At 44.2% G+C, this 24,935-nt stretch overlaps 1 protein-coding gene across 5 annotated transcripts in view; it reads right to left on the bottom strand.

The window, feature by feature from the left end:
* Nucleotides 1-22,560: 22,560 nt before the first annotated feature.
* Nucleotides 22,561-24,935, bottom strand: part of Bend7 (BEN domain containing 7) — a 93,423-nt gene continuing 91,048 nt past the window's right edge. For all 5 annotated transcript variants that reach the window (XM_045135427.1, XM_045135428.1, XM_045135431.1 and 2 more), the window contains one exon: nt 22,561-24,707. In XM_045135427.1, the coding sequence (XP_044991362.1) occupies nt 24,646-24,707 (62 nt within the window). In that variant the 3' untranslated portion in view covers nt 22,561-24,645. The remainder of the gene's footprint in view (nt 24,708-24,935) is intronic.

Raw genomic sequence — 24,935 nt, 5'->3', positions numbered from 1 at the left:
ACCTCTGCCTCCCGAGTGCTGGGATTAAAGGCATGTGCCACCATGCCTGGCACCAAGGTCAGTTTTTAAGTTTATTTTTTAGTTTTGGTGTGTGTGAATATGATGCGTATATGGTATATGTGTGTGTATGAGAGCTGATTTTTCCCCAACAGCAATCCCCATGTGACGGGTTTACCTGAGGCTCTGGCACTTCCAGATGCTTCTGCAATCCACGCAGGGTCTCTCCAATCAGAATGGAAGGGCAGAGTAATGACACCAGAGAGACGGCTCTGAATCTGCTGTAATTCATTACAGGCAAGGATCCCCACATTGCTATTGAGAACCACAGGTAGTCATGACCTACTCGTGGCTCAGCAGTAAGACCTTGCCACATCTCTCAGCTCATTTAGGGCTACGTGTCCCAAACTTAGGCATGCTCTCAGGATCCCCTGGAGGCTCTGCTCCCAGGACATGGGAGGCAGCAGGGCTGGGATGGAGCTGGGGGTTCTCTATTTGTAACACATTTCCAGGCGATGCTGATGTTGCTGGTTTGGGGGCCACACTTGGAGGATCACTACTGAGTGACATCACTTCCTTGTGGTTGCCCCCTCAGCAAATGTCTTTCCAGTGAGGTGGGGACTCCAGTGATTTCTGTGGTGCTCACCATTGGGGAATCGTTTGATTTCCATTTCAATCTCCTCTGGTTCATTGGGAGAATGGAGGGGTGGTGGAGAAGAGAGAGGAAATGGCAGGGTGAAAAGGTCCCAGAGCTACACCAGCGGTAGAGCCAGTATCTGCTCTCTGGTCATTCTGGTCTCCAGACTCCCTCTTTTAGCCACTTTGCTATGACCCCTCAAAATATTTTAATAATGACAGCCAACAACCTGATGTGATACTCTCACAACTGCAACAGTGGCACACAGCCATGGTGGGAAACCAGCTGCTCTTGATTTGGCTAACTGATCTGCTCAGTGGAACAGGACCCATAGCTGGAACTGGGAAACAAGTCAGAACCATATCCAAACATGAGCCCGCTCTCCACTATCAAGCTCCCACCAATCGTGGGCTACAAGAGAGCCTACACCTGTTAAATTCTCTCTAAAAAAATAATGCTTATCCCATTTGTCTGGTGCTAATTTTACTCTGTTGGAGAATCTGCTTCTTTTTCAGGTAGATGCAGATCCTAAGGAGAGAACCACCCCATCATACCTCAAAAGGGCCCCAGCTGAAACTAAGAAGAATTGGTGAAGCTGTTTTCTTGGTGAGCCTGGTACCAGCACAAGGGTGAAGGAGATAGACACAGAGAACAATCACCTCCTACCAAACATGATACCCAGAGACAGAGGCTCCCAAGACCTCATCACTAAAGCAGACCTAAAACGAACCCAACATGGCTCGGGGAAATTTGTGGAAGAGGGGGCGGAAACAATGTCAGAGCCCCACGTTGGGTCATGATACACAGAGCCATTGCCTTCTACCCATAACTGATGGCTAAACCCACAATGCACGACCCATACTCCACAACAAGGAGGGTCCCTGTGGAGGGGGGTGGTCAGGGAAGAGACTAACAATGGTACCAACTTGACTGTATTCACTAAGTACAAAACTAATAAAAATATATTTTAATAATGAATCAATAATAAAGACTCTAGCATATACTTTCCACCATCTATTGGGCAATATATTGGAGGTATTTCAGATGAGATGATCCAACTCATACACATAAAATAAGACCTAGCATTTCACAATAACCGATGCATTTCCCTAGAATATAGCCTGTGGCATAGATCATAAAACTTTGGTTCAATCCTGGCTCTGCTAGTTGTTAGCTCTCTGATGTTAGGCAAGATGCTCAAACTCTATGACTTGGTCTCCTCACCAGTAAATGGAGATGACAGTGAAAGTGCTACCAGGTTTATGGTAGAGATGAACTAAATTGCTCTCAGTAACATGTTTGACAACGCCTGGCTCAAAAGAGGCACTCAGAAAATACATGCTCTTGTGTTCGGCTCAGTGATGCTGGGTGAACTCAAGTACTAAGTACTGTAAAGGGGAATCATACGGGGTGCATCTTCATTGGGTCTATTCTGGATGCTTCTCTGCACTTGGAGGCAAAACAGACGGTAAACAGATAGGATTTGGAGTCACAACCACTGGGCAAAAATGACTCTTCAGTCACGTGAGCTGAAACAAGTTCACTTGTGAAATGGGGCTAGTAAGAGCGTCACTTTTTTTTTTTTAATTTATTTATTTGAGAGCGACAGACACAGAGAGAAAGACAGATAGAGGGAGAGAGAGAGAATGGGCGCGCCAGGGCTTCCAGCCTCTGCAAACAAACTCCAGATGCATGCACCCCCTTGTGCATCTGGCTAACGTGGGACCTGGGGAACCGAGCCTCGAACCGGGGTCCTTAGGCTTCACAGGCAAGCACTTAACCGCTAAGCCATCTCTCCAGCCCAAGAGCGTCACTTTGTAAGATGCTCCGGGGATGAGCTGAGCTGACCGGAGGACGAAGCTTAGGGCCACGACCAAGCAGGCTCTGGACGCCCAGCACATGTCTTCCCGCCACATGCTGGACTCAAGGGGCACCAAACACAGATTCCTTAAGCCTGGACACCTGTTAGGTGAGTGCAGAATTGCATGGATGAGTCAGAAGTCTGTGCGAGACCAGATCCTGTGGCTGTAACTGGTTAGGTTCCTGGTTTAATATGTTGTAACCATTGCCTCATGTTTTGCCACATGTGTATGTGTGTGGCCCGGTGGGTGCATGTGCATGAGGTCTTCAGACATTGATGCTGAGTGTCACTCCAACCCCTTCCACCTCATTCTTCTGAGGCAGGTTCTCTCACTGAACCGGATCCCCTGGGGCATCTCCACGCCTCCACACCTGCCATTTATGTGCGCGAGCGCTGGGGATCCACACTCACTTCCTCGTGCGTGTGCAGCCAGGACTTCGCCAATGGAGCCAGCTGCCCAGCCCACCTCATGTTCTGTTTTTCTTGGATTGCACTCCAAATCCCAAAGGCCCTGGGGCCATTGCTTTTTTTGAGCTGATGTGTCAGATGCAGATCAGTCTCAGATGGTTTTCTTCTCACCTTGCAACTGGTACATTTTTTATGAAGTTCTGTCTCCAGTGTCAGGCTGCAGAGAGGATACCCTCTTCTTTCTAGCTTGCAGACTAATTGTTTTTCCTTCAAAGTAAAGCATCAGCCTCTGGGGCCCTGTGTGTGGCTTTAATACGCCTGTCACTGGAGCAGCAAGGATCGGGAAGACAAAGTTTTCTCTGGAGTGTATCTGATACATGAGAAGCCTGCATCATAAGAATTTCAGGTTTTCATAACAATCTCTGAGTAGTGAGTGCCACAGATTTCCAGATATGTGCACTTGAACCTTTTCTTCTATATTTATCTGTTCTGTATGTATCTTTATTTTTAGAAAATGACATGTATTCCTTTTAGAAAATATAAAACATGGGCTGGAGAGATGGCTTAGTGGTTAAGCGCTTGCCTGTGAAGCCTAAGGATCCTGGTTCGAGGCTTGATTCCCCAGGACCCACGTTAGCCAGATGCACAAGGGGGCGCTTGCATCTGGAGTTCGTTTGCAGTGGCTGGAGGCCCTGGCACGCCCATTCTCTTTCTATCTGCCTCTTTCTCTCTCTGTCACTCTCAAATAAATAAATAAAATGAACAAAAGATCTTGTCTTAATATATATATATATATAAAACATAAAATCATATTGTAAAAAAACATTACACATGGGATTGGAGAGATTGCTCAGTGGTTAACACCTCTTGCTGCACAAACCACAAGCCCAACACCCTGTGTTCAGATCTCCAGAACCATGTAAAGCCAGAGGCAAGTAGTGTATGCCTGTAACCCCAATGTGCCTACAGCAAGGGAGGCCGAGTCAGGAGGATATGGAGGCTCTTGGGACTGCTAGTGAGGAGTCTATAGTTACTAGAATCAAGAGAGACTTAAACAAGGTAGAAAGAGAGGACCATCACGTAGGGGTTGTCCTCTGACTTCCACAACGCACCATGGCATGTGTGTGCCACATCACACACACACACACACACACACACACACACAATTCCATGTAATTCCATCACTCAGAGTTAACTGCTATCAATAAGTTCCTTCTGCTTTTATTTCCATGCACATTTTTCTTTCACAATGTGATAAGGCTAATATTTAATGAACAGATTGTCTATGACTTTATAAAGAAGTATGTATACAACTTTTGAAAATTATACAATTGGTCAGTATTTATAGATACAATTATAACTAACTTTATGAAAATAAAGGTGATTTTGAAATTAAAAAAAAATAAACAAAATCCAAGCAGGTTGAACTTAACAAAAAACATGTCATGAGCATCTTCCATGGCATTCCATCTTCTTTTAGTGTTAAAAATTTTTTATAAAGTAACTTCCCTTCTTATTGCAAAAGTGAGATGTTCATTATAGATTTCAAAGCATCCACAATCTCATCATCCCGAGGTAACTATGGTCAATAGTTCAGATGATGACTTGGTCTTTTTTTCTTTTTTATAATGAACAACTTCCATGATTGTAAACAATATCCCATGGTAATGCCCTCCCTCCCCTACTTTCCCCTTTGAAACTCCACTCTGTCATATCCCCTCCCCCTCTCAATTAGTCTCTCTTTTATTTTAATGTTATCATCTTTTCCTCCTATTATGATGGTCTTGTGTAGATAGTATCAGGCACTGTGAGGTCATGGATATCCAGGCCATTTTGTGTCTGGAGGAGTACATTGTAAGGAGTCCTACCCTTCCTTTGGCTCTTACATTCTTTCCGCCACCTATTCCGCAATGGACCCTGAGCCTTGGGAGGTGTGATAGAGATATTGCAGTGCTGAGCACTCCTCTGTCATTTCTCATCACTATGATGCCTTCTGAGTCATCCCAAGGTCACTGCCATCTGAAAAGAGAAGGTTCTCTAACTAAAAGTGAGAGTAGCATTAATATATGGGTATGCACATTAAGAGAAGTGTTTACTGGGCAGTTTGATGAGCATAGTATATACATTTAGCCAGACAGCTGCAGACATTATATACCTAGGGCTCATGATTACCCCTGTTGTAAAGTTTTCAGTATCAGGGATGTATTCCCTCCCATGGAGCGGGCCTCCAGTGCAGTTGGTTTTCCTCATAACAGACATGCCACTATTGCACCTGTTGGCTCATTTGGCCTGGTTGGCCAAATATAAGGCTTGCAGTGTCCACTATTGGGTATCTTCATTGGTGATTTCTCTCTCTCCCATTGAGCTGTATGCAGTGTGGCTTTTTCTAGCGTTCTATCAGCTGGTCTACATGGAGGAGGTTTTCAGCTAAGTTCCAGCAGGACTTCTCAGTGACCTTGCAGCCTATGTACGTGAAGTCTTCAGCCATAGGGTTTTATCATCTATTCCTGTTGGGAAACCAAGGACCTTGACAATGGCCTGTAATGTTTTGGGGGCATCAGGGACCTCCCTGGCCAACAACTCACTGAAAGGTTTCCCATGCCTGGCACTGAAAATTTTTTACTAACAGTCTATGACTCCTGAGTGTTCCATTGTCTAAAAAAGTAGGTTTCTATATAGATTACTTATATCCTCTTAGATTTTGATTAGCCCTCCCTCCATCTTTCCTTTACCCAATCTCTTCTCTTGACCTTACTTAGGCCTTTTCACCCCCATTAATCTGTTCTTCTACTTACATATATATAGTACTATTTGTCTTTTTAAAAGATTATTTTAATTTATTTGAGATAGAGTGAGTGAGAGAGAGAGAAAACGGGCATGGCAGGGCCTCTAGCCATTGCAAACAAACTCCCAATGCATGTGCCACCATGTGCATCTGGCTTACGTGGGACCTGGAGAATCGAACCTGGGTCCTTAGGCTTCTCAGGCATGCAGCTTAACTGCTAAGCCATCTCTCTAACCCAATTTGATCTTTTTCGTCTGGGTCTGTGCATCAAAACAGAGAACCCAGGCTGGAGAGATGGCTTAGCAGTTAAGGCGCTTGCCTGAGAAGCCTAAGAATGCATGTTCAAATCTCCAGGTCCCACATAGCCAGATGCTCTATGACACAAGTGTGCAATGTCTCAGATGCACACAGAGCAGCACACACCTCTGGTGTTTGCCTGCAGCGGCTGAGGGCCCTGGTGTACCCATTCTCTCTCTGCCTCTTTCTCCCTCTCTCTCAAAGATCAAAATACAAAAAAAGCAAAGAACCTTACTATATATTTTTGTAATCTAGTTTTTTACAGTTAGCTGAGATTCTTTTTGAACATCACCTAAAATGGATCCATGGGATTCCCTTTTAAGGATGTCTTATAATTTACATTATTATTGGATGTATGAATTGTTTTAATTTTTTGTTTGCTGTGATGAAGAACCTATGACTTGATCCTTGCGCCAATCTTTGATCACTTCTTTAATTCTTTCAGATAGAATTGCTAGGCCAAAGGCTGGGCAAGGTTGTGAGCAGCTGAACGAATAAGCTCTGGGTCTGGTGAGAGACCCTGGTTCAATAACTAAGATGGAGAGCCACCAAGGAAGACACTGATGTGACCTCCATCTGCACACACACATACACCTGCACGCAAACATGCCCCTGCACATATTAACACACATGCATACTCATGCCCACCATATACAATATGTTTTTTTTAAACTATATTTTGGATGCAAGATTTTCGTAAGACATACAATTTGCATGCATGTTCTCCCATTCTGTAAATTTTCTTCTTTTGGATTTTTGGTATCCTTCCTAGCACAAATGTTGCTTTTTTTTTTTTTTTTTTTTGGTAATGTCCAGTTCATGTATTTTTCTTTTGTAATTTATTCTTTTGGCATCAGATCTAAGAGATTATTACCTGACCCAAAAGTATGAAGATTTTTTTCTAGATTTTCTTCTAATTATTATATAGCTTTAGCTCTTCTATTTAGGCCTATAATTCATTTTGAATTGATTCTTGTGTATGTCTGAACTTCCTATTTCTCTTAAAATTTTTTTTTGTTATTTTTATTAATTTATTTGAGAGCAACAGAGAGAGAAAGAGGCAGAGAGAGAGAACGAGAGAGAGGGAGAGAGAGGGAGAGAGAATGGGCGCACCAGGGCCTCTAGTCACTGCAAACGAACTCCAGATGTGTGCGCCCCCTTGTGCATCTGGCTGACATGGGTCCTGGGGAGTTGATCCTTGAACCAGGGTCCTTAGGCTTCACAAGCAAGCGCTTAACCATTAAGCCATCTCTCCAGCCCAGAACTTCCTATTTCTTTGACAAATGGCATAGCCAGTTACCTCAACACTAGTACTTGAATAATTCATCCTCCCCCCCCCCCAATTAAAACAGAACCTGTGATGTCAGCAGCTAATTGTTCCAAGGATTGAGACTTGTTCTCCTTCCAGTAGAAATAGAATCAAGCCAGGCGTGGTGGCACACGCCTTTAATTCCAGCACTTGGGAGGTAGAGGTAGGAGGATCGCCATGAGTCCAAGGCCATCCTGAGACTACAGAGTTAACTCCAGGTCAGCCTGGACCAGAGTGAGACCCTACCTTGAAAAACCAAACAAAAAAAGAAATAGAATCAAAATTTTGTCTGGGTATGGAGCCCCCAAAGAGTTTGTATATCTCAGCCTTCTGGGCCGCCGTCTCACCAAGTTTCAGCCACAGGGTAACATTTTCACAAGGAAGCCAGGCATGGTGGCTCACACCTTTAATCCTAGCATTCAGGAGGCAGAGGAAGGAGGATTGCCATGAAGTTTGAGGCCACCCTGAGACTATATAGTAAATTCCAGGTCAGCCTGGGCCAGAATGAGACCCTACCTCCCAAAATGAAAAAAAGAAAAACATAAAAAAAATCACAAGGAATTTACCTTCTTGACCTTTCCTTCTCAAAGCCTTCAGTGGACCTGTTAGAGACAGCTCTGAGGATGTGCACGTGGGTCTCTCTAAAAGGGAGGCCAAACAATAAGATGGCCTGCCTGGATTTCTAGGTGGCCTCATGGCGCAGAGTTCTGCTGCCCAGCACCGTCCATCCAGCTCGGGGCTGTTAGGAGTTAGAAACCATTTCACTGTAGCTACCATTTCAGGGAGCCCTTTGTCTAGCAGCACAATATATATAATGCCTATTGCTATGTCGCCTTTAATATATGTTTTGGTATTTATATTTTTTCCTTACATGCCTTATACTGTAGTCAAAGATTCAATTTCCTTTTTTGTCTAGATTTAAAAAATTTTAATTTTACTCATTTATTTATTAGAGGGAGAGAGATGCGCAGATAGAGAGAATGGGCATGCCAGGGCCTCTAGCCACTGCAAACAAACTCCAAATGCATATGACATCTTATGCATCTGGCTTTATGTGGTTTCTGGGGAATTAATCCTGGGTCCTTTGGCTTTGCAGGCAAACTCCTTAACTGCTAAGCCATCTCTCCAGCCCAAAGATTCAAATTCCGTAGTATTACTCTTTCACTGGGAGCAGTGGAAGAGAAGTAAGTTTCTTTCACATTTTTAAAAGGACCATTTGGCTTTTCACCCACATAGGTGAATAGTATTTCAGATGAATTTTATCAGCTTGTGCCATCTCTTCCTTTCCTCCCCTTAAGTCATTTTCTAAGGCTGTGTGTTACCATAAGGGCATGGTCATGGTGCATTAGGACTCCTGGTCAGCAGCCAGTGTCCAGAAGTCAGCCCAACATTTATAATAGGGTCACACCCTGTGACCGGGAGTCAGTCCCACTGGGGCAGGCAAAGGAACTATTTCAGGACCATTAACATTGTTGGGGAGGAGAGCCGACACACTTGAACAGTGCCTAGCCCAAATTGTGGCAACAAACACAAAAATATTCAGTTCTTTGTGTGTGTGTATGTGTGTGTGTGTTTGTGTGCGTGTGTGTGTGCAGATATATGTGAGGAATAGCAGGTGTCTTCCTCAATCACTCTCCATCTTATTTGTTTTTATTTTTATTCTATTATTTGGTTTTTTTTTAAGGTAGCATTTTGCTCTGGTCCAGGCTGACCTGGGATTCACTAGGTAGCCTTAGGGTGGCCTCGAACACTTGGTGATCCTCTTCTCTCTGCCTCCCAAGTGCTGGGATTAAAGGCATGCGCCACCAAGGCCGGCTCACCTTACTTTTTTTTAAAAATTAATTAATTAATTAATTAATTTATTTGAGAGTGACAGACACAGAGAGAAAGACAGATAGAGGAAGAGAGAGAGAATGGGCACGCCAGGGCTTCCAGCCTCTGCAAACGAACTCCAGACGCGTGCGCCCCCTTGTGCATCTGGCTAACGTGGGACCTGGGGAACCCAGCCTCGAACCGGGGTCCTTAGGCTTCACAGGCAAGCGCTTAACCGCTAAGCCATCTCTCCAGCCCTCACCTTACTTTTTGAGACAGGATCTCTCCTTAAACAAGGAGCTCGTTGATTCCGCTAGACGAGCTAGCAGTAAGTCCTGGGGATCTTCCTGTTTCCACCGCCCAGCACTGGGATGTAAAGGCATGTGCTGCCATGCCTGGTTTTTTATGTTGATATCCAGGATCTGAACTCAGGTCCTCCTGCTTGCATGGCAAGAGCTTTTCCTCACCGAGCCGTCTCTCCAGCCCCCAGACCCAGAAATCTTAATGAAAGCTAAAGCTACCACAATTACTGGGCCACGCTACCAGGAGCGCCGGGGAAGGGCGCGGTGAGGAAGGCGGCACGGCTTCATGCAGTGAACCGGGTTTCTCATAAGGACCGTGAAACGTCACCTGAGCAGGACTTGTTAGCTTGGTGGTTGTCATTGAGTCACTTCTGATTTTCCTGACCAGGTGCTTTAAAATACATTACTTCTGAAGAAAATTTAATTTGGAACAACACAGAGTGAGCATTCTCTATTATAATAGTCTCTCCCTCGTGCAAGAATATAGGAGAAAGTAATTTTCCTAACAAAATATGCAATCGGCATCAATTCATTGGAACAATTTAGGATGCTCCATTTCCCTTATAAAATTGATTTTCACTCCACATTCATATTATTCTTGGCTTTTTTTTTTTACTACAGTTCTTTGAATGCTCTTCTGTTTTCACTAATAGCAAGATGAAATAAACAAATATATACACATTTGTATGTATGTAATATATAGAGGCATATGTTATGTTGGGGTGATTAATTTCATGCATTCTAAGTTATAAGTACAGGAGTGGATGCAGGTTAAAGCAGCAGTTGGAATGGAATCATGAAATCCTCACCATGCAGAGCCAGTGTCTCTGGCCATCAACTGTCGCAATTTCTCCACGATTTATGAAAGCAACAGGTGGTGACGGGGAAGGAGGTGCCCATGATCTAGACTGTAGGGAGGAGCAAAGGGCGTCCCTGGAGCTCGCTGGCTGGCTGGAGTAGCTGAGTAAGAGAGCTCTATGTCTAGGGAACGACCCTGACAGTGGTCGAGAGAGGTAACCTACGTCTGTCTCTGGTGCCCACACATGCCCACACATCTGCCCACAAACATGCAGCCACACACACATACATGCACGTGAGTGCACACATACACCGCACACCACAAAGTGTAAAAGCGAAAATAAAAGGCCTTCCCATTTTGCTGATGACAGGGGAGTTACTCCTGTAATCAGTTCCACTGGGTATGAGGCACTGATCTGGAATGTCCCCCAGTGGCTCGTGTGTTGGAGGCGTAACAGTGTTCAGTGGCGGGTCACTGATGAGGAGGGCTCTGGCTGACCCACTGATGAGCAGCTCACAGGTGAATGGGCTATTCAGAGTGGGGGCTCGTTGGAGGGAGTTACTGGGGGCGTGACTGGAAAGGTATTATTTTGTCCCTGGTCCCCTCCTCTTCCCCCCTCCCCGCTTCCTGGCCACCACCAGGGAGCAGCTTTGCTGAGCCGCATTCTCCCCACCACAGCACAGCAGTGAGGTCAAGCCAGCAACAAAACAAACCTTTCCTTCCTGCAGTTATCTCTCTCAAGCAATTTTCCAGCAACAGGAAGCGTGCAGGAGAGCACAGCAGGCTGTGGCCAGGATGGCTAGGTGGCAGATTAAGAAAACCTCACGTGGAGCTGGAGGGATGGCTTAGCGGTTAAGGCGTTTGCCTGCAATGCCAAAGGACCCAGGTTGGAGGCTCGATTCCCCAGGACCCATGTCAGCCGGATGCACAAGGGGGCGCACGCGTCTGGAGTTCGTTTGCAGTGGCTGGAGGCCCTGGCGTGCCCATAACTCTCTCACCTTCTTTTCTCTGTCACATAAATAAAAATAAAATGTTTAAAAAAAAGAAAACCTCTGTAGGACTTTTATCATGAAGGGATGTTGGATTTTGTCAAATGCTTTCTCTGCATCTAATGAGATGATCATGTGATTTTTGTCCTTCAACCCATTTATGTAATGTATTACATTTATAGATTTGCGTATGTTGAACCATCCCTGCATCTCTGGGATAAAGCCTACTTGGTCAGGGTGAATGATCTTTTTGATATACTCTTGTATTCTGTTTGCCAATATTTTGTTGAGAATTTTTGCATCTATGTTCATGAGGGAGATTGGTCTGTAATTTTCTTTTTTTGTTCTATCTTTGCCTGGTTTTGGTATCAGGGTGATGCTGGCCTCATAGAAGGAGTTTGGTAGGATTCCTTCTTTTTCTATTTCCTGGAAAAGCTTAAGAAGCAATGGTGTTAGCTCTTCCTTAAAAGTCTGGTAAAATTCAGCAGTGAATCCATCCGGGCCTGGGCTTTTTTTAGTTGGGAGATTATTGATAACTGCTCGGATCTCCATGTTTGTTATAGGTCTATTTAAGTGATTAATCTCATTTTGATTTAATTTAGGTAGGTCATATAGATCAAGGAAATCATCCATTTCTTTCAGATTTTCATACTTTGTGGAGTATATGCTTTTATAGTATGTCCCTATAATTTTTTGAATTTCTCTGGAATCTGTTGTGATGTTACCTTGTTCATCTCTGATTTTATTAATTTGTGTCTCTTCTCTCTTTCTTTTGGTCAGATTTGCTAAGGGTTTATCAATCTTGTTTATCCTTTCAAAGAACCAACTCTTTGTTTTATTAATTCTTTGGATTGTTCTTTTTGTTTCTATTTCATTAATTTCTGCCCTAATCTTTATTATTTCTTCCCGTCTACTACTTTTTGGTTTGCCTTGTTCTTCTTTTTCCAAGGCTTTAAGGCGAAGCATTAGGTCGTTTACTTGCGACCTTTCTAATTTCTTAATATAGGCACTTAAGGCTATAAATTTACCTCTTAGAACTGCCTTCATTGTGTCCCAGAGATTTTGGTATGTTGTGTTCTCATTATCATTTGACTCTATAAATTTTTTGATTTCCTTTTTGATTTCTTCATTGACCCACTCATCATTTAGTAGTGTATTGTTTAGCTTCCATGATTTTGTGTATGCTCTATAGCCTTTCTTGCTACTGATTTGTAGTTTAATTCCATTGTGGTCAGATAGAATGCAAGGAATTATTTCAATTTTCCTGAATTTGTTAAGATTTGCTTTGTGTCCTAATATATGGTCTATTTTAGAGAATGTTCCATGTGCTGCTGAAAAGAATGTATATTCTGCAGCCTTTGGATGAAATGTCCTGTATATATCTGTTAGGTCCATATCTTCTATGACCTCATTTAGTCCAGATGCCTCTCTGTTTATTCTTTCCCTGGATGACCTGTCAATTGATGAGAGTGGGGTGTTAAAGTCACCCACCACCACCGTGTTTGGTGTTATCTGTGACCTTAGTTCTAATAGTGTTTGTTTGACGAATTTGGGAGCCCCCATGTTAGGTGCATATATGTTTTTACAGAAGACACTAGAAAGTGGAGAAACATCCCTTGTTCCTGGCTTGGGAGAATCAATATCGTGAAAATGGCAATCTTACCTAAAGCAATCTACACATTTAATGCAATCCCTATCAAAATTCCAAAGGCTTTCTTCATGGAAATAGAAAAAACAATCCAAAAATTCATTTGGAATCATAAAAAACCTCGAATATCTAAAATAATACTGAGCAACAAAAAAGAGGCTGGTGGTATCACCATACCTGATTTTAACCTATACTACAGAGCCATAGTAACAAAAACAGCATGGTACTGGCACAAAAACAGACATGTAGATCAGTGGAACAGAATAGAGGACCCAGATGTAAGCCCAAGTAGCTATAGCCACCTGATATTCGATAAAAATGCCAAAAATACTCATTGGAGAAGAGACAGCCTCTTCAACAAATGGTGTTTTGAAAACTGGATAAATATCTGCAGAAGGATGAAAATAGATTCTTCTCTCTCGCCATGCACAAGAATTAAGTCCAAATGGATTAAAGACCTTAACATCAGACCGGAAACTTTGAAACTGCTAGAGGAAAAAGTAGGGGAAACCCTCCAACATATTGGTCTTGGCAAAGACTTTCTAAATACAACCCCAATTGCTCAGGCAATAAAACCACAGATTAACCACTGGGACCTAATGAAATTACAAAGATTTTGCACCGCAAAGGACACAGTGAAAAAAGCAAAGAGGCAACCTACAGAATGGGAAAAAATCTTCGCCAGCTATATATCTGATAAAGGATTAATATCTAGGATATACAAAGAACTCAAAAAGTTAACTAATAAGGAATCAAACAGGCCAATCAAAAAATGGGCTAAGGAGCTAAATAGAGAGTTCTCAAAGGAAGAAATACGAATGGCATATAAGCACCTAAAAAAATGTTCTACGTCACTAGTCATCAGGGAAATGCAGATTAAAACTACATTGAGATTCCATCTCACTCCTGTCAGATTGGCCACCATCATGAAAACAAATGATCATAAATGTTGGCGGGGATGTGGAAAAAAAGGAACCCTTCTGCACTGCTGGTGGGAATGCAATCTGGTCCAGCCATTGTGGAAAACAGTGTGGAGGTTCCTAAAGCAGCTAGAGATTGATCTACCATATGACCCAGCTATAGCACTCCTAGGCATATATCCAAAGGACTCATCTCATTTCCTTAGAAGTACATGCTCAACCATGTTTATTGCAGCTCAATTTATAATAGCTGGGAAATGGAACCAGCCTAGATGTCCCTCAACAGATGAGTGGATAATGAAGATGTGGTACATTTATACAATGGAGTTCTACTCAGCGGTAAAGAAAAATGAAGTTATGAAATTTGCAGAAAAATGGATGGACCTGGAAAGTATTATACTAAGTCAGGTAACCCAGGCCCAGAAAGCCAAGCGCCACATGTTCTCCCTCATATGGGGATCCTAGCTACAGATGACTGGGCTTCTGTGTGAGAATGAAAATACTTAGTAGCAGAGGCCAGTAAGTTGAAAAGGAGACATAAAGGGTGGAGAAAGGAAGGGAGGAGGATACTTAATAGGTTGATATTGTATATATGTAATTACAATGATTGTAATGGGGAGGTAATATGATTGAGAATGGAATTTCAAACGGGAAAGTGTGGGGGTGGGGAGGGAGGGAATTACCATGGGATATATTTTATAATCATGGAAAGTGTTAATAAAAATTAAAAAAAAAAAAAAAAAAGAAAACCTCACGTAAAACTTTTCAGCCAATTCACACTTAACTCTAAAAGCATCCTAAAACCCGTTTACACCAGGGCTCAGAATCTTTTTATGCTTTTCATTTGTGTGTGGTGTGTGTGTGCCTGTCTGTGGGTACATGTGGGTGTGCAAGAGTGACATGTGTGCTCTTGCATGATGAAGTGTCTTCTATAGATCTCCACCTCATTTTATTTGAGACAGGGTCTGTCTCTGAACCCAAGACTAACCAATTCAGCTAATCTAGCTAGCCAGCCAGCAAACTCCAGGGATTCTCCTGTCTCTGCCTCCCCAGTGCTGGGATGACAGGCACATGCCACCAGGCCTGGCTTTTAGCATGGGCCTAAGGTTCTCAACGCAGGTCTCATACTTTACTGACTGAGCCATTCCCTAGACCAAGGTCAGGAATCTTTAAATAAATAAATAAATAAATAAATAAATTTATAATTTATTTATTTGAGTGGGAGGAGAGGCAGATAGAGGGAGAGAATGGGCATGCCAGGGCTTCCAGCCACTGCAAACGAAGTCCATACACATGTGCCACTTTGTGCATGTGGTTTATGTGGGTACTGGGGAATAGAACCTGGGTCCTTAACCACTAAGCCATCTCTCCAGCTCTAAAAATATTTTTTTTTGTTTATTTGCAAGCAGAGAGAGAGGGAGAGAGAGAGAAGTGAGACAGAATGGGTGCACCAGGGCCTCCAGCCACTGCAAATGGACTCCAGATGCACTTGCCACTTCATGCATCTGGCTTTATGTGGGTACTGGAGAAATGAACTTGGGTCATTAGGCTTTGCAAGCAATTGCTTTCACCACTAAGCCCTCTCTAGCCTCCAGTGATCTTTTTGAACATATATTTTAAATAGAAATGTACATTTTATATAAAAATGTACACAATTTCATCCCACCACCTTTTCCCATCCCTACTCCATTCACTGACCTCCCTCTTTTTTCCAACTATTTCTTGTTCTATTTTTAAAATGTATTAATTTATATTTATTTATTTGCATAGAGAGTCAGAGAGAGAAATGGTGTGCTAGAGATTCTAGCTACTACAAACGAATTCCAGATGCATGCACCACTGTGCATCTGGCTTTACATGGTTACTGGAGAATTAACCCTGGTCATTAGGCTTTGCAAGTGCCTTAACCACTGAGAAATCTCTCCAGCCCCTCCTGTTCTATGTATTTATTTGCAAGCAGAGAAAGAGAGAGACAGAGAGACAGAGAGACAGACAGGGAGATATACAGATAGAGACGGAATGGCACATCAAGGTCTCTGGACACTGCACACAAACTCCAGATGCGTGCACTGCCAGGAGCCAGCCCCAGCTGGAGTGAGTTATTGCAGCTGTGGAGTCGCGGGGAAGAATGAGAGACACCAGGTTGCTGTTTCAGGTGATTCCGGCATCTCTGCCTTCTTCAAAACCTTGTGTTTTATTTCTACTACTACAGAACAAAAGCAGGCCTATTTTCCAGGAAATATCAAAACACTCAATTTTCAGCAAAAAAAAAAAAAAAAAAATCAGTAATGTGCTTGCCAGACTGTTTCATACCAAAAGGCATTCTTGAAACTTTCTTATACATTTCTTGTAGCCAAGTTTAGCAAAGTTGTTATTAACCTGTTTGATTAAAGAGTTCTATTGTTTTCTGGATAACAAACTGATCGAGCAAGCGTTTCCAAGAAGGGCAGTGAACTATAGCGTACCCATTTTCCATTCTTATTCACGACATGACTGAGTTCTCATCACAAATTCCTGCATAGGGTAGAGGTGGATCGGCAGGAAACCTCAATGCATTTGTCTTAGCTCCTCGAGGTGGACTTCGGAATTTCTGGTGTTGTAATGGGAGGGTCAAGTAATTCTTATTTCTGTAACTTTGCAAAGAACTCCTTATTAATCGTATTCTTATATTTATCTGGGGAACATAAGTCTGTACAAATGGTTTTAGTTTCATTTTCTTTCAGCTCTCTTATTTCTCTGCAGCACAGTTTGAGTTTTCTTTTCTTTTCTCTCCCTCTCTTTTTTGGTTCTTTGAGGTAGGGTCTCACCCTAGCCCAGGCTGACCTGAAATTTACTCTGTAGTCCCAGGGTGGCCTCAAACTCACAGCGATCCTCCCACCTCTGCTTCCCAAGTGCTGGGATTAAACATCTGCACCACCATACCCGGCTGAGTTTTCTTTTCTTGAAAGCCTAAAAATGACAGGAGTGCTATTGTTTTATCTTTATTTATTTTTCTCAAAGTAGGGTTTCACTCTAGCTCAGGCTGACCTGGAATTCACTATGTAGTCTCAGGATGGCCTCGAACTCATGGCGGTTCTCCTACCTCTGCCTCTGTGCAAGGATTAAAGGCGTGTGCCACCACACCAGGCCAGGAGTGCTACTGTTAAAACTAAACACAGGGAACCGAATAATTTCAGCTCCATCATGAAATTCCAGCCATGTGGTAACCTGCTCCTAGCCGGGACCCTGTCAAATGGCAGAAGTGACTTTGCCTCCACCAGCATACCTTTGTGTATCTGGCTTTACGTGGGTACTGGGGAATCAAACTCAGGTCATTACTAGGTTTTGAAGGCAAGCACCTTAACTGCTGATCCATCTCTCCAGCCTTCCTGTTCTATTTTTAAATTTTTAAAAATTTGTTTGCAAGGAGAGAGAGAGAGAGAGAGAGAGAGAGAGAGAGAGAGAGAGAGAGAGAGAGGGCGAGAATGGGGGTGGGGAGCGAGTATAAGCATGCCATGGCTTCTTGCTGCTGCAAATGAACTCCAGACGCACGGGGCACTTTGTGCATTTGATTTTATGTGGGTACTGCAGAATCAAATTCCTAGTTCAACTGCAGGCTTTGCAGCAAGCATCTTCATCTGTTGGGCCATCTCCTCTTCTGTTTTGATGTCTGGATGATTTTTTGTTGTCCTCTTCCATAACCCATGACAACATGTTGATGGGACCCATGTTATGCAATCTTGTGCAGGTAACAGTAGCTGCTGTGAGATCATGAATACAATGACGACTTTGTGCACCGTAGACGGTGTTCCAAAGCACTTCTCCCCTTCCTTTGGCTCTTACATTCTGTCACCTCTTCTGCAATGGTCTCTGAGCCTTGGAGGGTGTGATAGGGATGTCTCAGTGCTGAACGCACCACCGTTACTTCTTCCTAGCACTTTGATGAGTTTGGAATTTCCCCAGTGGTCAGCACCATCTGAAAAGAGAAGCTTCTCTAACCAAACGAGAAAGCAGCACTAAGATATGGGCATTCACATAAATATTGAGAGGACAATTTGGTGGGCACAATATCTTCATTTAGGGCTGGAGAGATGGCTTAGCAGTTAAGTGCTTGCCTGTGAAGCCTAAGGAGCCCAGTTCGAGGCTTAATTCTCCGGGACCCACGTTAGCCAGATGCACAAGGGGGTGCACGCGTCTGGAGTTCGTTTGCAGTGGCTGGAAGCCCTGGCACGCCCATTCTCTCTCCATATATATGTCTCTTTCTCTCTTGGCACTCTCAAATAAATAAATAAAAATGAACAACAACAAAAAAATCTTCATTTAGCCAAAAACACTAGCAGCAGTCCCCGAAGGGTATATGTTTTTTCCCGGCCATAGGTTTTTGATTATATTTACAGTGTCAGACGTGAAGTCCCTCTTGTAAAGGAGGCCTCAAATCCAGTCAGACAACAGTTGGTTATCCCCGCCTCTATTGCACACCTTGCCTGGTTGGTTGGTCATGCAGCTCTAGGGCCCGCTGAAGATCAACACTGTTGATGATCTTTCTCCCCCAAGAACCTGCGTAGCACTTTCCAGCACTATGCCATCAAGACAGCCAGGAAGGAGGGAAGAGGATTCCAGCTCAGTTCTAGCTTGATTTCTCAAGTGTCCCTGCAACTGAAGCATGTGTTATCTTCAGGAGTAGGGTCTTACCAGCTAGCTCTGGAGGACAATCGAGGGTTTTGACAATAGCCTGTATTGATTAGGGGGCCTCAGGTGCCTTCCAGACCAACAACTCACCAAGAGGTATCCCACCCGACAGTGGGATTTTTCCATAACAATTTATGGCTTCTGGGTGCAGCATTATCCACTTCCGCAGGGTATTTCTGCCTAAACTCTCTATTTTTTAAATTATCTAACAAAGACCTGGGTGTGGTGGCGCACGCCTTTAATCCCTGTGAGCTCTAGGCCACCCTGAGACTACATAGCATATTCCAGGTCAGCCTGGGCTAGAGTGAGACACTAACTACCTTGGAAAAAAAACAATTAGCTAACAAAGGTTTCCATATAGCTTACTTGTAACTTCTTTTTTTAAAAATTATTTATTTATTTATTTGAGAGCGACAGACACAGAGAGAAAGACAGATAGAGGGAGAGAGAGAGAATGGGCGTGCCAGGGCTTCCAGCCTCTGCAAACGAACTCCAGATGTGTGCGCCCCCTTGTGCATCTGGCTAACGTGGGACCTGGGGAACCGAGCCTTGAACCAAGGTCCTTAGGCTTCACAGGCAAGCGCTTAACCGCTAAGCCATCTCTCCAGCCCTACTTGTAACTTCTTTTGCTTTGATTAACTCTCTCCCACACCTTCCTCTTCTCCATCTCCAATCTCACTTTACTTGGACCTTCCCGCCTCAATTACGTAACCACTATCCCCTCTCCTTAAGCTCTCCTCTCCTCCACCTTCAAAACTCTTCTGGCTTCCTGGTCTCTACTACCCATTCTTACTCCAGCTCACATACAAGACTAAAAATTTGAAGCTAGGATCCACATATGACAGACAACGCGGTCAAGGCCAGAAATCTTAGTGGCCTCAAAGTGAGGCTGCCTGATCTTATGAACCTTAGACTCCAGAGGAGATGAACAATAATCGAATGTATAAAAAAACAAGATAATTCAGTAGAGTTCATCATTCCAACGGAAGTGAACACAAGTGACTTGATGTGGAACCTGGATGCCTACCTGTGCACGACAGCCATAATTAGACTGTATTTTAAATTTACTATGAGATGGGGAGCAGGCAGGATGGGGAGAGGGAGGGAGGAACGGGCTCGCAGACTTCTTGGTACTGCAGAGGAACTCAGCGTGTATGTGCCACTTAGTGCGTCTGGCTTTATTGGGACCAGCAGGCTTTGCAAACAAGCCCCTTTAACTGATGAGCCACCCCCAGTCCCCATGAACCCCTCATTGATGACGTACTTGAATTACGAGGAATGAATGGTGCTTCAAATCTTGACTCTGAGTTTGGGACAAAGCTTCCAAGTTTAAATTCCCCCCATCTGCTAACATGGTTTAGGCCTTGTGTGGGGCTGTTGTCCCCAGCATTTGGCCCTCTGTCCCCTCCGCTGAGGCGTGGTCAGAGGAAGCTCTGAAAGAGCAGGGCACTGTTACCCACTGCTATGCCCCCAGTGTGGCACGGAGCACAGCGTCAACACCGAGAGTGTGAATGAGCGAACACGCTTCCCACCCTTCTCCAAACCATCCCTCTGTGTCCTGTTTCTTTAAAAATATATTTTCAGGGCTGGAGAGATGGCTTAGCAGTTAAGGTGTTTGTCTGCGAATCCTAAAGACCCACGTTAGCCAGATGCACAAGGTGGCACATGCATCTGGAGTTCCTTTGTGGTGACTGGAGGCCCTGGCGCGCCCATTTTCTTCCTCCCTCCCTCTCTCTCTGCTTCTTTCTATTTCTCTCTCTCAAATAAATAAAAATAAATTTAAAAGATATTTTTATGTTTCTGTGCGGGCACACACGTGGGAGGGTGCACATTCCCATGCGTATGCATACATGAGGAGGTCAGAGGACACCCTTGGGTTATGCCATTTGCCTGTTATTTACTTGAGAGAGAAAGAGGCAGAGAGAGAGAGAGAGAGAGAGGGAGGGAGGGAGAGAATGGGCACACCAGGGCCTCCAGGCACCGCAAACAAACTCCAGACGCATGTGCCTCCTTGTGCATCTGGCTTACATGGGTCCTGGAGAATCCAACCAGGGTCCTTTGGCTTTGCAGGCATGCGCCTTAACCACTAAGCCATCCCTCCAGCCCACTATTTATTTTGTGGGGGATGGGGGTTTTTCCTTGGCTTGGGGCTTGTCAATTAGGCTGGACTGGCTGACCAGTGAGCCTCAGAGGATTCTCCTGTCTTTGCCCCCTCAATGCTGGGACTGTAAGCACAACCCGGAGTCCAGCCCTTTTATGTGGGCTCTGGGGATTGAGTTTAGGTCCTCCTGCATGCTAGACAAGCACTTTTTCAGCTGAACTATTCCTTGGCCCTGTGTTCTGTATCTTAGTGAGCAAAGGACATTCCAGCTCCCCACCTGGAACCATCTCTCCTTCCTCTAGCCCAAGCTAGTTACTGAGTTTTGTTGATTCTCCTCTTTTGTGTGTGTGGATTTTGCCCCGTGTTTTTTTTTTTTAAACCAAAAACTTTTTTATTGACAACTTCTATAAGTATAAACAACATATGATCATAATTGCCTCCCACAACCTTCCCTTTCTCCCATCAAATTCCTCCTCCATTCTTTCCAGCTAGTTTCTCTTCTATTTTGATACATTCCTCTTTTCCTCCTATGGTGCAGTTCTTGTGTAGGTAGGGCCAGCCACTGGGACATGGTCATGGATGGAGATCAAGGCCACTTCGTGTCTAGAAGGTAGTGCTGTAAACACACCCCCTTTCCTTTGGCTCTTACCTTCTTTCCACCACCTCTTCTGCAATGGACCCTGAGCCTTGGAGAGTGGCAGAAGGTCTCAGCACTGTGTCGAGGTCTGAGTCACCCACTGGTCACCGCCATCTGAAAAGAGAAGCTTCTCTAACCCAAAGGGAGAGTAGCATTAGGGTTTGACTGCCCTGGGCTCCTATCATCTACCCGTCGCTCTCCCAACAGCTGACCGATGCTTACTACAGCCAAACCATCGTCAACGCGTGACAGACACCAGGACTTTCACTTAGAAGGCTTCGGTGGCTGTCCCCACCGTCCTGCTCATCAGTGCCGCCCCGGTCTCGGATCTTGCCTCACCTCTGCACCCCAACCCGTGTGGTCCTAAGCCATCACAGGGTCTGACCCAGTTGGTACCGAGTAGATGGTGGAGCGGTTTGGATTGAGCCCATTGCACTCAGCAATCACGGGGCAAAGCTGGAAAGCAGCCCGAGGCAGGGATGAGTGCGCGGGCCACGTGGGCTGGGTGGGTCCTGTATTGTCGTCATCCATGGCAAGCAGCTCATCTGCTGCCTCCTTCCCCCAGGTGAGCTGCTTAAAAAACATTTACTGGGGACTTTACTACAGGAATATACTGTAATGTGGTAGTGTTCCCAGCAGGTTATCCTCTTTTTTCCCTCGCCCACGCCCATTCCACCGAGGACCCTCCTCTGTCAAAGCAGTCCTTCCTCTGTCTTCCCATTCCTTCTGCCCTCCTCCATCTTTGGTGTCAAAATGGCAGGTCCCAGGCCACCGCTTCTCACAGCTGCTGACCCCTCCTCACCCTGCAGGAAAGCCCCATTGGGGCCAGGTTTCAGCCTGGGGTACTATATGCCCTGGGAAGGGGGCTGGGCGTGTCCTTGGGAGGCAAGCAGGGGTGGTAGTGGGGAGGCGTGGGGGGGCGACAGGTGCTCAGTGAGGAGTAGCGCCCTCCTGTGTTCAAAGATGAAAATAACAGCAATTTTGTTTTAGCAGCCACTTTGCATTGGAGAAGATTGAAGTGTTCTTCTGATGTGTTGTTTCCATAGAAGCAGGGCTTAACCTTTTAAGAGAAGATTATAAATCTACCTAATTCATTTAAAACTGGGCCCGAAGCATCTCAGCACTTAATGCCCAAGTGTTTCTGGGGACTCGCTGCAGCCATTCATCTGATCGCCAGCAGAGCTCCGACCTCTGCAGCTTTTCAAGACGCTCATTCTGGTAGCAATCTACTTTGCTTGGTTTTTGTTTTTTTTAAATTAACTTCATAAAGAGGTATAACTTCAGAGGAATACCACCAGAGTGTTCATGAATACCTTTAAATTGACGAGGAGCACTGATTTCATAACCATAGGAAAAAGACTATTGCACAAGCAAGACACAGATACATTCATTCAATTAAAGTAATTTATTGTATTCTTCCAGAATGGACATAAAGAGCATCTTGAGAGTGGATATCACAACACAGTGTTATACACCATTTTCACAACTAGCTTTGCGTTGAATTCTTTTCTTTTACAGAGCATAGTAATTTAAAAAATCTAAGTATTTACATATTAATAAAACATATGTACAGAAGACCAAGACACATTATCCATAGGTATGGACTTGTTTTTGCTAAGAAAGCCTGTAAAAGGGATTTCTGAACAAAGTCCAAACAGTAGTCACAGTAAGTTAACACAAAAAAAATTTTAATGTACAAAATATGATTTTCCTGTTGCAGTTTTGATATGTCTTTCCCATGTGTGACTCCACTGCACATATCTGTGGGCTGGATAATCCCTACCCCTCCTCAAGTACTGAGACTCCAGGCTGCCACCTGGCCTGGGAAGGAAGTGCTTTTCAAGGTTCACAGTGCGTGTTCATCAGATCTCCTGTTGTAAGTCAATGTTTCTACCTTTCCTAGCAACGAATTCATCATAGTTTAATAGAGTAAAGGTCGCTAATTCATCTTTCCTACTCCCTTGAGGAATATTTCATTCTCGGAGGCAGAGGGCATTTTTTCTAGCATCTGCTGCAGAGTTAAGTACAAGTCCTGCTCTCTGTGCAGTTGATCAGGACACAGACAAAGGGCCAGCTTCGTGAAAGTGGTCGTACTGGCTGCAAGGACCAGGCAACCGAAAGGTATGATGGGAATAGTTTCTCTAAGCCATCCTTGTAGCTTCCAAAGGAAGTAAAATAAGACGTACGTGTATGAGATGCAACTGTCTGATAGCTAGGCTAAATTCCACAAGCCACACCTGAAACCAGGTTTTTGTCACATTGCAGGGATATCGTGCAGCATCCTCAGTTGTCAGTGTTAGCGGCACACTGCCTCGCCCGAGGGGTCCTGTCTCTAGCTTTGGATGTCCAGTGGGGTGTGACGCAGTACCTCGCACACAGGGCAGGACGGCCATCCACTTCCACTAACCTGACCCCGGGCAATCACTTACCCCTCCTCAGTGCCCTCAGCGGCAGAGCAGGGGGAACTGAATCCCTTCAGCAGCAACAGCTAGCTGTGTACCGGGGGAGGAGCTGGGCTCCAGCACCGCACCATTAATCCCGAGTTTGGCAATCTGCAGTCACATTTCTTTCATGTCAATTTTGGCCTTTGTGTTAAATGCCAAAGATTCATGGCAATTTTCTGTACACAATAAATGATGTGTAAACATGATGTTTCTAAATTTTAATATGTTATTTTCAACACACTATTTTATTAGTGAAAGCAATCTGGAAGTAAATATTTCTACAAAACAAATACCCTCATGGCAAGACAGCTCTTTAAAATAGGTTCAGATTTCCTGTAGTGAAGTGGAGAGCAGTGTCCCGGGGAGCAAACTGTAGAATCTTCAGCATGAACAGTGTCAAAACCTTGGGGCGCCCACTGCAAGCCATCTGAGAACATGTTGGCTATCAGGTGGGTAACCGGTCACTTTGAGCTCATTATTTCATCCCTGTGTCATTATAAATTACATAAAAGGTTCTCATTTCCTAAGAATTCATACATCACTTGTACTTCTGCAGTTCCGAATGGTTGTTGTGAGCTATTATGACTGATGTCATCTACGATTTCATCCACCAGGTCAGAGCTGTCCTCCCTCCCCGAACAAGCTGACAAAGGCATACTTTTTACTTCCATAACCACCCAGTCAGTCCTGGAAAGAACCATTTTCCTTCACATGCAGCTAAGCGATATACAATAAAATAAATATGTTTTAAAACTCTGTATATTCACATTGAGGGCATGAATGAGAAAGCCAGGAAGAGAATGGCTCCTTCATGATGGACTTTGAAAGGGAAGGAATTCTAAAAATGATTTTTTTAAAAAAAATTCTTATACCAAACTGGAGGTGTCATATCACATATTACAAAGAACCCATTTGTAACTCTTTAAACATGACGCCACAGAACACCCACACTTTGCAGGAAGCTGAAGTGCTACATGGATCTTTGAGGAAACAGAAGAGTATGCTAATGACCAAGGCCACTAAATGCAAGTCTAGGCAATGAAATCTGCTTCTGGCTCCTCCGCGTGTTCTCTCCTGGCGGCAAACAGGTTACCTGCAACAGAGACAGAACAATGGAGGGGAGCCACTTCTCTGGGTGTTCTGGGCAGGCGGGGAACAAGTAAGTCCACTGGGAGGGGTCTGTGTCATTGAGTCAAGTCACCAAGTATTCAGACAGACTTTTATTACTACATGAGCATTTAAGCATGAGGGATAATGAGGATTTTTTACTTTTTAAACAGGAAAGTGTGAGTGACTATGCTATGCTCAGTAGTAATGTATT

This window comes from Jaculus jaculus, chromosome 15 (genome assembly GCF_020740685.1).
Source record: "Jaculus jaculus isolate mJacJac1 chromosome 15, mJacJac1.mat.Y.cur, whole genome shotgun sequence".
In the NCBI taxonomy this organism is placed as follows: domain Eukaryota; kingdom Metazoa; phylum Chordata; class Mammalia; order Rodentia; family Dipodidae; genus Jaculus; species Jaculus jaculus.
This window is presented reverse-complemented; position numbering and strand designations above follow the sequence as displayed.